This window comes from Rhinopithecus bieti, unplaced genomic scaffold (genome assembly GCF_001698545.2).
Source record: "Rhinopithecus bieti isolate Rb0 unplaced genomic scaffold, ASM169854v2 scaffold_13014, whole genome shotgun sequence".
Classification (NCBI taxonomy): Eukaryota; Metazoa; Chordata; class Mammalia; order Primates; family Cercopithecidae; genus Rhinopithecus; species Rhinopithecus bieti.
In genome coordinates, this window is record NW_016807364.1 from 988,702 (window position 1) to 1,001,428 (window position 12,727).

Below are 12,727 nucleotides of genomic sequence, written 5' to 3' on the forward strand. Positions count from 1 at the left end.
TTTACAGTCCTCGAAGCACCTCTGCATACCTTTTCTTGGGCAAGTCCAACAACCACGTGGGAAAGATGGTATCATTCCATTTTAAACATTAGGGAACTGAACTGAGACAACCAAGATAAGCTTAAGGAGGCATAGTGCCTAAATGGTAATATAGGATCCTGGAAGAAAAAAGGGACATTAAGGGGAAACTAAGGAAATCTGAATAAAGAATAGCAAACAATGCATCAATTTGGTTCATTAATTGTAACAAATAGACTATACTAATGTAAGACATTAATAATAGGGAAAACTGGGCATGGGAATATATAAGAACTGTACTATCTTTGCGATTTTTTTCTAAAATAAAAAATTTGTTTAAAATAATTAGGGAACTGACGCTCTGAGATACATGTTAAAGATGCTAAATACACAATGGGTGCCTATGGCATTATTTTCTGTTATGTTAAAAATATTTATGAAATATTTTATAATAAACTATATAATACTTTGAAACTGTAAAAACTATACTCAGACACTGTTTTGTCTTTTCTCCAGAAAAGGACTGGCATGTGTTTAGATAAGGATGCTGTGCTTGCAGCAGGCCTGAAACATCCCGTCGTCCCAGCAGAGGCTGTGGATCCTTTTTGTGCAGGCCCTCTTTGTATTGTCAGCTCCTGCACCACGAAGGGGACCTGCCCATGCTCAGGATCGTCCCCGAAAAATAACTGCTGCGATGGAGATGCTTTGGGTGCCACCTGCTCCCCAGGCTCCAGGCCCCTGCCTCTCCCCTCACACCCACCACAGGCCTGGGCATCTCATCATGTTTATAACCCCACAGGGCCCTCATCTCGGCTAGGCCTCCTCTAACAGTAGCTGCTCCTCCCCCAGACAGTGACGGCATTTTAATGAGGGCACTATAGAGCCTCTGAACCCCGCAGGAGTGAACTGCATGCTGAAAGCTGCTGGTGCCTTCAGACCAAGCCAGTTGGCCATTTCCCTCTGCCTTTCTTTGCTGCACACTGGGCTGCCCTTGGTGAGAGGTAAAACCCATGCCCCTCGCCCCAGTGGCTCCTGATGGAGCAATGCCTCTGAGGCCAGCCTGGAGCTCTTGAGGATGCATCAAGTCATTTACTTACCTCTTTTCCAACCTCAGAAGGAGTTAAAAACAGGTGGTGGAATCCAACAGAATAGGGATTCAGAGGAAAGAGAGCTGAGAGGCCTGAACAACCCATAAACTGAATTTTAATCCCTAGAATAGTGGGACATTCACGGCTGCCCACACGTTTCTGAGGCTGGTTATTTTCACTCTGCTGTTTTAATGCCAACACCAAGGAATGTGTGTGGCAGCCAGCCTTCCCCTGACACCTTTGCCTTGGGTCTTACCCAGACCAAATGAGTGAGGATGAGGGGACACGAGCCAAGGGGGCATTGTTTGTGAGTTCAAGAAACAATACTGAGAGCTTACTGGTTTGTTTTCTAGATCAAACACATCATCCTCATGTACCTGCCGGCTCCCCCGGCCCTTACTCATGCCATTATGTCATTTTCGATTGCTCTCCCTCCACTCCTCAGTGGAGTCAAACCCAATCCCTCCCTAAAGGGCCTATTAAAGTCCAAAAGGCAGCCCAGGGGATCGTTCTCTGCTTTCCTGTGTATCATTCATTCTTTCATTCAACCAATATTTACTGAAGACCTACTATGTGCCAGGTACTGTTCTCAGCACTAGAAATACGGCAGTGAACAACAAAAAAAGAGGATTTACATTCTGGAAAGGACAAGGGTCAATAAGGACATCAGTAAATACACATTGCTGTGTGTACCATGTCAGATGGTAACTTCCAGGAAGAGAAACAGAACAGGGGAAGGGATGATAGTGACAGCTGTTCTGCTCTCTTCACTGGCACTTAGGTTAAATATGCCATTATCTGGCCAGGCCCAGTGGCTCACACCTATAATTCCAGCACTTTGGGAGGCTGAAGCAGGTGGATCACCCGAGGTCAGGAGTTTGAGACCAGTCTGACCAATATGGTGAAACCCCATCCCTACTAAAAATACAAAAATTAGCCAGGCATGGTGGTGGGCGCCTGTAATCCCAACTACTCAGGAGGCTAAGGCAGGAGAATTGCTTGAACCTGCAGGCAGAGGTTACAGTGAGCCAAGATCGAGCCACTGCACTCCAGCCTAGGTGACAGCGAGACTCTGTCTCAAAAAAAAAAAGCCATTATTTAACTCAGTTAATGTTTTGTTTCCTCTTCAGCTAGATACTCTATGTTCTCAAACAGTAAGGGCTGTTTTTGGCTTCTTCCAGCATGGGATTGTACACAATGTCGCCGTTCAACCAATTCTGTTGAATAAAAAAACTTATACAGCTGATTCATATTTTAGAAACACAGACCTTCTGGGTGCACAGGGAAGTCAGGAGATGAATTAATCCAGGTGGAACTGTAGGCAGTGAGTCATCCATTCCACACCTATTTTCCAGCAGCCATGTCCTAGGCACATGAGTGCAGCACTAGCCAGATACTTGTGGGCTCACCAGTGAAATCCTGCCCTCGTGATGTGTACATTTTGGTGGAAAAGACCAGCAAATGATAAGCGATTACTTCTTTGTTGTTGTTGTTGTTGTTTGTTTGTTTGAGACAGAGTCTCGTTCTGTCGCCCAGGCTGGAGTACAGTGGCACGATCTCGGTTCACTGCAACCTCCACCTACAGAGTTCAAGCAATTCTTGCATCTCAGCCTTCCAAGTAGCTGGGATTACAGGTGCCTGCCACCACCACCAAAAATTAAATTCCAGCTAATTTTTTATAATTTTAGTAGAGACAGGGTTTTACCATGTTGGCCAGACAGGTCTCGAACTGATCTCAGGTGATCCGCCTGCCTCAGCCTCCCAAAGTGGGTAAGCAATTACCTCTATGGAGGAAACGGGCAGGAAGATGAAAAGAAGAAAAGCAACACGGAGGTTAGGAAAAGGCTTTCCATGGAGATGATGTTCCAGCCAAGACAGGAAGGGGGAGAAGGAGCCAACGAGGCCAAGGGTAGGATAGGGGTGGGCAAGGATACTGAGAAGCAGTGCCTGGAGGAGGAGCTGGGCAGGGTACAGGCCTGGAGGTGGAAATGTGCTGGGTGCATGGTCACAGAGTCCAGTTAGTATGGGGGTGAGGCTGGGGAAGGCAGGAGCCAGCTTTCACAGGCCCTTGTAGGTCACTGTAGGGAGTGTGGGTTTCATTCTAAGTGCAATGGAAAGACACAGGAGAGTCTAAGCAGGAGAGAACACAAGATTTGTATTTTAAGAGGATCCCTCTGAAAAGACTGCCCCAGAATCAGGGTGACTACATGTCACACTTTGCCAGGGACAGTGTTACTTTATGCCTGTTGTCCTGGCATCATTATTAATAGCACCCCATTTCACTCTCCAAAGTGCTGCAGATTAAGGGAAAAATTGTACGGTCATCCTGTCCAGAACCCATTATTATAACTAACATGATTCACTGTTCTGAGAAACCTGATATGCTCTGTACCAGTCACATCCCCCCAAATACAGCAGAGGCTAAATACAAAATATTCTATAGTGGGAAATTAAGCCTGTCCTCCAGCACCGCAATTATGAAAAGGTTCTACTGTGTTCTGATGGTTTTTTTTTTTTGAAAGACAGGAAGAAGAGAAAATTCTATAAACTTCTCTCCATGATGTATTCCACATTTTACAGCTGCTGCGAGGGGAAAACTTTTCCACAGATCAAATCTAAAATTTTCGTGGTTCAGCTGGAGTCTGTCCTCACTTGATATGGACAAAAAGGGCCAGTCATTGCTCCCTGTGCAGAGATCCTGAGAGTCCTGTTCTTGAAGAAGCCTGCCAAAGTCACCTCCGAGCAGCTCCAGGTTACATAAGCCCTGTTTCTCTAACCTCTCCTCTCAGGTCTTATTTTTCAAATGTTCAGTCATCCTTGTGGCTCCTCTGTTTATCCTTGCCAAGTTCTTCATACTGACACAGTACTTCTAAAGTTATACTCCAGAAGCCCTCTGCTATTTTCCCTACCAAATCTTTCCAGAAGCCTCAAAGCCATTCTCCTCTGCATCTAAGCCATGGGCCGGGAAACTGGAACCGGTGCTGACAAGCCACACGGTACCTCCTGCCTTGCTTCCACCTGTCCTCCTTGGAGTAGACCACCTAAAGAGAGGATTAAGCATAATCTTACCGTGTCTGGGGGATAAAGGCATGTAGGAGTAGCAACCTCTGTCGGCTTGGATTATGCCCCTTCTCAAATTCCATCTTAGAATCTCAGAATGTTGGGATAAACGCGACCTTAGCAACACTCTTTTCATTTGGTAGATTTACTGAAGGCTGATCCTACAAATTGCTCATAGATGGGACAGAACTCACCCTGGACCGTGGCCCTTCCCCTCTGCTTTGCTGCCCCTCCGTCCACTTCATGGAAATGTTACTGTCCTCTGATTGATTTATACTGAGCTGAATTTACACGTCTTTTCCCACCCCTCTCCTTGACTTTATTTAGCTTCTTGAGGGCAAATAATATATTTAATAGGTCTCTGTATTATTCACAACATGGCATCTTTCATGTAGCCAGGTCTCCGGGGAGATATTTGCTGAGCAAACTCCTGAATGGACTCTTAAGGCTCCTCCTTGCTTTATGATAGAGACAAGAGTAACACTCCCAGGCTTTTGGGGGTCACAGGCTCTGGGGACAAACAGACCTGACTCCAAATCCAGGCTATACCACTAGTTTACCAACTAGTAGCTAACTGGCTGTAGGAAAGGTATTATAATTCATCTTTCTTCATCGGAATAATGGATGCAATATACTTACCTCTTTCTGAGGGCTACAAAAGCCTCCCTATGTTGCACAGAAATGCCTCAACAGACACATGTTCTGCCCTGAACACCACTTCTCCCTCTTTTGCTTGCTCTGCTCACTTAATATGAGTTCCAGCTATTTTCCCTATAGGTTAAGCTTTTACCAAAAAAGAAAAAACATTCCAATAGTGCTGTTCTTACCAGAGATACAATTTTTTTCTCAGGCTGAACTACCTAAAACCCTCCTTAGATAAGAGATAAAACTATGCTGTAACATATCCTTTTGCAAATTTTTAAAGTAGAGTGCTGAGATAACACCAAAACGGGGGAATTCCTAAGGTGACTTGGGACATAAGTAGGAGTGAGGAAAGTAAGCTTAGAGAGAAAACGAAGAGAAGCTTTCTGATGAGGTGTGAGCCCATGGAAAACGGCGCAGGGAAAATGAATCGGAAATGCAGCCTGTGGGGTAATACCGCTGCAGAAGGAAACAGGCGAGGAGAGCCAGCCTCCATGGTGCCTCCTCCTCCTGACTCAGAAACTCCAGCACGCAGGAGTTGAAGCCTATGACCCCTAGGACTGATCCCATACTGACATCTTGTGGTTACAAGTGTCATGACACTTATGTGGCCCCATGGCAAGCATGGACACGCATATTCATACTACAACCAGGTCTTCATTTTGCAGCATTTCAAAAGCATCAAACGTTTTCTCAACCCCAAGCTCCCTGTTTTCAGTAGAGGTAGAAGTGAGCGAAGGAACTGTTGATGAAAGTGACACTGGCATTTGTCGCCCCCGACTGCATCCATGCTAGTGGCTCCAAGTCTCTGCAGCCTTGGCTGGAGCATCTCTTCTTCTCCAGCACCCAAAGCTTCTTTAGAATTACTAAAACTCACTGGTTGTGAGACACACAACCACACAAATTTCTCTTCACAACTGTACCCTGGAGCTACTCAGTAATGGAGGTGTGCCAGAAACCCTCCATCTTGCAGAATCCCAGATGGTCCTGAGTGCCTGCTGCATTCAAAGCACCTGGGGATACTAGTGCACCTCAGAGGGCCCATGATCCAACAAGAGATGGGCAGGATCCCATCACTGTGAAGTAAAGGAGGGGTGGCGAGGGGCGGACATGGGCCGAGAGAGTTCTGGCGGGAGATACCAGGAAAGGCTCCCATGGGAGAGCAGCATTTTATCTTTTAGGATGAGCAGTGTGGGGCAAATAAAGTTGTGCAGGAAGACATTTATAGCAGGTAAAGTCACAGGCCTTAGGAATCAGACAAAACAGGGATTTACACCCAGGCCCATCACTTCCTAACTGTCCATCTGAACATGATCTGTGAGCTCTCAAAACCTCGTTTTCTTCCTCTGAAAAGCAGGGATGAAAATTCTGACTTCATGTTGGAGTTGTGAATAATGAGTAAGATAATGTGTAGAAGCGATGACTCGGCACACACTAAGGACACACACATGAGAATGCCAGTTGCTAACAGCTGGAGGAGCAGCAGGAGCGCAGAGATGGGCAGGAAAGGCTGCCACCGCCTGCAGAAGTCAGGGGCAGGTGAGGGCAGTGTGGACGTAGGACAAACAAAGACAAGGTGGTGGGGCAGGGTTGGAGGACAGAGGCACTGGACACCAGGCAGGGCCGCCTGACCAGCTCTTGCTCCTCTCTAGAGCTCTCCCAATGTGTCGCCTGACTCTTCACTTGGTTTCTTTTTGCTTCTTTATATCCTCTCTCCCGAGGGAGGTTATTTTGGCTTTCTGGAGACATGGGCCACAGTTCATCACGGGTCCAGCAGAAGGCTCAGGTGCAGAGCAGACACTCACTGAGCATTTGGCCTGGCCCCTGACAGTGCTGGGTCACTTTCAGCAAATTAGCTAACTTCTGTTAGGAGGCAGGTTTCTCTTCAGTACAATTCAAACAAAGGAAGAATACCTGTCTCTCTTGGTTGCTGTGAAGATTAAATGAGAAAATGCAAGTGAATGGACAAATGACTGGGAAAAGGCTCAATAAAAGATAACCGCTATGAGAGCCGCACCTGCTGGAGTCCTAGCTGCCGACTTCACAGAAAGCACTGCAGAGTGTTTTCTATGAAACCCAGTCTCAAAGACCTAAGGATATGCTCAGGACAAATCAGAGAGGGTTGAACAATATTATCACAACAATATTTTCTAAGAGAGTTGTTAAGAAAATTGGGTTTTCATCTGAATTTCTCCGTATTATGCAACTTTCCCACTTCTTAGTCATAGCTTTCAAAAACACACCATGGTAGCACTGCCCTTAACTGCTTTTCCAGACGAAATCTTTTCAAATTTCCACCGAAAGAATGCAGTTGGCACCACCTTCTCCTGACTGTGCTAACAAATGGATAAATGTTGCTGCAATGAGACAGTTTAGAACAACATCTGCTCCTATCTGCCAACCAAGTTCAGCTGTGGCTTCTGACGCTAAATAGGGCATGAAAATCTCTTCCTTTAAAAAATAATAACATTTATACTTTTTTGTTGATCAAAAATAACAGATGACTATAGAAAAAGTAGAAAATCTAGAAAATTATAAAAAATAAGTTACCCATAATCAACTATCCACACACAGTTCAGGCTGTGCATTTTACAATATCCTTTACTATCCTTCTAGTCTTCTTTGCAGATATATTTTTTAAATGGAGTCAGTCTTATCTTTTCACTTATTATATCTGAAGATTTTATTTAATATTTCACTTTTGTTGTTGTTTGTTTGTTTTAAGATGGAGTCTCTGTCACCCAGGGTGGAGTGCAATGGCATGATTTTGGCTCCCTGCAACCTCCGCTGCCCGGGTTCAAGTAATTCTCGTGCCTCAGCCTCCTGAGTAGCTGGGATTACAGGTGCGCGCCACCACATTTCACTTTGTAAAAAATTACCACATTACATAAAGCTGGCAGTATTGAAAGAGATGTGAGGTGAAGTCTTTATTCTCTAGAGGTCAGTGCTTCATGAGGATACATGACACACACACAGGAAAAACAAATAATGGTATACAATAATGATGGGATACAAGAATGACTTAAGACAGGGGATGTACAAACAACATCTGTGAGGTTCACACCTCGATGAGATTACCATGGCCTAGAATGGCCTTGCAAGGACTTCATAAAGGAAGACAGAAACGAGTCCAGCCGTGAAGCATTGTAGTTCTATAGAAATTTTGAATTGATAATGACTAAGTTACCTCCCTTTCTCCAATATACAGAAGGACAGATTCACTGAAGTCTAAGCTTTTGCTCTTACGGACAAAGCTGAGCTCCCACAAAAGCTGTTTTTCAAATATCATAAATAAGGATGTAAGTAATTCGAAACAATTTTCCAATTATGTTTGCATTCATGAGGAAAACCAAGGTGTTAAGAGAAAATAAAAGAGGTTATCTGAAGAATTAGGAAGTCAATTCTGAAATTCCAGATTCCTAGTGTCTAAATAACACATAATACAAGAATTAGCAAGAATCTACTCCACACATGATATTGAAACTTGGAACCACTTATCAACCAAGCTTAATTCCTGCTTAACCTATATTCATCCACTCATACATTTAGGAAATACTGTTCAGTATTTTAGAATGTGTGTTAATGAGTCCAACACTGGGCTAGGCGCTAAGGTAAAGTGAACCATATGGACAGGTTCCTGCCACCATGGAGTGGACAGTGTTAGTACGAGAGAGGCTGACAGGTAAACAGACAATGACAACCCAATGTAATCAATGCTCGGTAAATTAAGCCACCTTAAGGACTTACAGATGCTACAGATATAAATGCTTCATTAAGAAATGAGCACCTAGAAAAAACACTATATTACCCTACGCTTGGAAAATTAGGAAAGGCTTCTTAGAATAGGTAACATTTAAGTTTAAGGAAGAATAGCAGAAAGTCAGGAGAGGCAGTAAAAGAAATATCTAGGGCTGGGCACAGTGGCTCATGCCTGACATGCTAGCACTTTGGGAGGCCAAGGGTGGGAGGATTGCTTGAGGTCAGGACTTCAAGACCAGCCTGGGCAGCACAGCAAGACCCCATTTCTAAAAAAAATTAAAATAAAAAATGTAAAAATGAATATGGTGGCACTGCCTATAGTCCCAGTTACTCAGGAGGCTGAGGTGGAAGGATTGCTTAAGACCAGGAGGTTGCGGCTGCAGTGAGATATAATCACGCCACCACACTCCAGTTTGGGTGACAGAACGAGACTCTGTCACAAAAAGAAAAAAAAAAGAGAGAGAGAGGTCTAAGAAGAGAGAATAGCATGTTAAAAATTCTAAGGGAGGGAAAAAAACATGGTGAAAAAGTGGAAAAAAGATTCAGAATGGCTGGGTCAGAGGGTGGAGAAGGGAGGATTTCGGTGAGCTAGAGGTAAGCACATACATAATCAGGTGAGGGCAAGTGTGTACACACACATACTCATTTAGACCTCAAAACAATCCTCCCATAATTATCATCATTTTGAAGATAAGGAAACAGGTATGAGAACACTAGTTGGTGATCAACAATAAGTAGCCAAAGGACCCTGAATGGAAGAGGGACATGATGAATTTTGCATCTCTGGCAAAATACCAATGATGCAGTGTAGAGAATGCTTTGGAAGTTAGGAAGTGATGATAAAATCTTTATTAAGCTTCCCAGAGAGATTAAAGGGCTCACTTTCTGTCATCTTACATGTCATACCCTGAGTCTGCAACTTGAGAGATCATGAAACATAGACAGAACCGTTTCCTTCAAGGAGGTTATAATCTACCGGGGGCAACAAGCATATCAGGACACTGGGTACTCTCTGTAGTGCTTGGCAAGGATTCCACAGACCAACTACTTTCTAAAGCACCATGACCAGCAGAATCATAGACCTAAGTTCCTTCTTTGAAAGACAGCCAAGCTTCTTCCAGGAAGAGAAAGCCCTGATCACAGGGAAGCATTGACCATAGCTACAGCCCCAGTTCTTCTCTGGGTCTGACAAACTCAGGACAATGGTTCTGTCCCCTAACACCTTTCTATAGTCCCAAATCCTAACCTGGTGACCCACTAACAATGTCCACATGGTACCGTGAGTGTCCAGGGCTATTCCTGGCTTAGTTACACTCTTCCCCTCTTGGGGTTTAGCTACTTTGTCACCTCCCTGCTGGAGAAATGCCACTTACCAATGATAGTGTTAAAGAACATTTGTCCTCATACTTAACAACAATCCAGTCCACCCTTTATTCTACTTTCTTCAAAGCTATGAGTAAGAAAGAGAAATTAAACTAAAATTTTCAGTGTAGGTAATAGGCTCTCCACACAGCAACATCGTATCTAAATCTTTACAACCACCACCGTGAGAAAAAGATGTGCTTGTCCTCATAAAACATGAAAACACAGGAAAAGGTAAATTGACTTGCCTTGGTCCGCACAGCTAAATAAGAGCGTAAGCAGGCTTCAAACCCAGTTCTGACTCCAAGGCCTGCCTCATTCTACTGTATTATTTAATTCTTCAGAAGTAAAATAGGTCATTTGAAAACATAATATCTTTCTCAAGTTGGCAGTTAACGTGTTTGCTACAGAAAATTGGTCAAGAAACCAATCAGGGGTTTAAAATTCGACTTTGAAATTATATCCTCAACTCTTAAACCTTCATTTATGGTTTGGTGGCGTATTTAGTCTTGTCAATAAGGCCCTTGCAGCAGCAGATGTTGGACTGATGTGAGATGGAAAGATTTTTGGCCAGGTTTCTGAAACCCTAAATTTTAGACCAGCTTTCCATAGTGAACACAGGTTCACGAGAGCTAGGGCAGAGCTGGGGTTACTCTAGCCAAATGCACACTGTTATTATCCAGAGCCTTGTTACCAAACTTTGCCAAGGTGCTGATAAACCAGGGTAGGTTATATGTCAATGAATTATAAGTAGGGGATCATATAATTCCTTGTCCAAACCATTGGGACACAGTGAAAGGAAGTATTATTAATATGACAACAGGACAAATGTATAATCCAGGTCTGGCCATGGCAAACCAACACTTATGGTCACCCAGGTCATAAAGAGCCCCTTTACTTTCTAGCTTAAGGCCTAGGTTACAGGAAGTCTAGAGGCCCCACTGGGTCTGGATGCCCAGGCTCACATGCTCATCTTGTTGCTAATAGCAACAGGTGGCTTCTAAAGATGAATCTAAGGAGAAATGCTCCACAGGAATAAAAGCTACAAAAGTATTCTTCTCTAAAGCCCGAAGTTAGCCCAAACCATCTACCCTAAACCTTGGAGCAGGGTGGGCTGCAGTGGAGGCAGTCTGTTTTTCTTACTACAATATCCTTCTCAAAGGAGGACTAAAAGAATAAGAGAATGCAGTGCAGACACAAGAGCTCTGAGCCTTTTGTGTACCAAACTGACATTCCCTGGTACTTGTGGCCCTGGAATAGCCCTGGTTTTGAACCTGTTCCAGCTGCTTTCTCCCTCAAGGCTCAGGTTTCTCTGGGTGACTGCAACGCCTCTAACAGAAGCACAAAATGAATGTTGGAAATGCATTCCCCCTAGAATGTGCTACTCATAAGAATTCCTCAGTGTAGGGGAATCTAACCAATGGTGCAGGTATCATTTGTGTAACTGTCTAAGGCACCATGCAAAGGCTATTTTTTCATGTTTATAAAAATAGATAGACCCAATTTCTTGCCCCTAACACAGAACTCTATACCTAGTAGTCATTTACTAAATGTTCTCTCACCTGAATAGGACCTAGTTAAGTATTCCTGAAGCCACCGGCACTGGAGAGGAGTCAGCGCCTCCTTACTGGTGAGTGGTCAGGAGATGTCTGCAGAACGGTTTACACCACAAAACTTTCTGCACCCCTTACCTCGCTTTTCCACTGCATCAGGTCAGAAACTTATTTGATTTGCTGCCCCAAGTGGGCTTCACACCTTCCCTCCTATTCGCCAGTGTGTCTTTTTCCATTACCCATGTTTAAAAACAGACTCTTTAATTTATGGGCATTTAGGGCTGGTGAAAATCTCCAAGCTCTGGGCTCACCACAGACTCAGGCCCCTAAATGGTAACAGCTGAGCTGGCTTGTCAGGCGGGGTGAGGCCCCTTCTCCCGTCCCTGGAGAAATAGCCTGAATGAACAGACGTACTGACCCCAGCCCCATGCCGGTCTCAGGGGCTGCCCCAAAAGTGGCTCACTTGGGGATATGGCTTGTTGCTTCCATGGTGAAGAAGAAAATCTTTATTTGTGCCTGGGGAGTAGGAAAAAGTGGTTCCTAATGCTGGCCTTGGTCTGTTTCTGATCTCTCACAAGGGATGAAACATTGATAAGGACGGTCCTTTATTTGTGGGTTATGTTCTTGTTTGGTTATTAAAATACCCTTTCTTTTGTGAAATGATATTGGATAGTGGGTGACATTTTAAAATGTCTTTCATTGGCAAAATAAAGAGTTACCATTGGCATACTGATAAAGTTTTTTGGTAAAATTTTACTGCCCCCTGAAATGCAAAAGTCTGGGACACACTTCCTTAGACTCCATGGCAAGGCTTCTGAAGAGCAGAGAAATGGGAACGTGGGTTGGGAGAGTGGGGAGAGCACTCTCATCTCAGAACTCCAATCTGCTGGCTGCAACATACACATTAAATAACTAATGGGGATGGCAACAAAGCTATCTTTGTCACCTAGTCCAGGCCAGGCTGGGTACTTACATTATTTCAGTTAATCCTCACAATTACCCTGCAAAACAGACACTACATTTTCCATTTTATAGCTAAGGAATTAAACATGCAGCTATGTACCATCAACAAGTAGCTGTGGAAGGCTGGGATTCAGCCCCAATGCTTGTTTCTTTCCCTGATGCATGGGGTATGCAGTGGGGAAACAGGGCTATCAGCTTCACTAAACAGCAAAACAGAGCTTTTGAATTAATCAGAGTTGTGAAGGGACCCATTTCTGAATGGAGCCTATTACATTCTAAAAC

The 12,727-nt window shown here is 44.1% G+C and overlaps 1 protein-coding gene across 4 annotated transcripts in view; it reads right to left on the reverse strand.

The window, feature by feature from the left end:
- JAZF1 (JAZF zinc finger 1) overlaps positions 1 to 12,727 on the reverse strand; it is a 275,619-nt gene that overhangs the window by 194,304 nt on the left and 68,588 nt on the right. The window contains exon 1 of one of the 4 annotated variants that reach the window (XM_017881473.1): positions 4,176 to 4,237. The exons of 2 other annotated variants lie outside the window; for them this stretch is intronic. In XM_017881473.1, the coding sequence (XP_017736962.1) occupies positions 4,176 to 4,197 (22 nt within the window). In that variant the 5' untranslated portion in view covers positions 4,198 to 4,237. Of the gene's footprint in view, positions 1 to 29; positions 102 to 4,175; positions 4,238 to 12,727 lie in introns of those variants that run through there. One more of the 4 variants, XM_017881471.1, reaches the window with a different exon arrangement.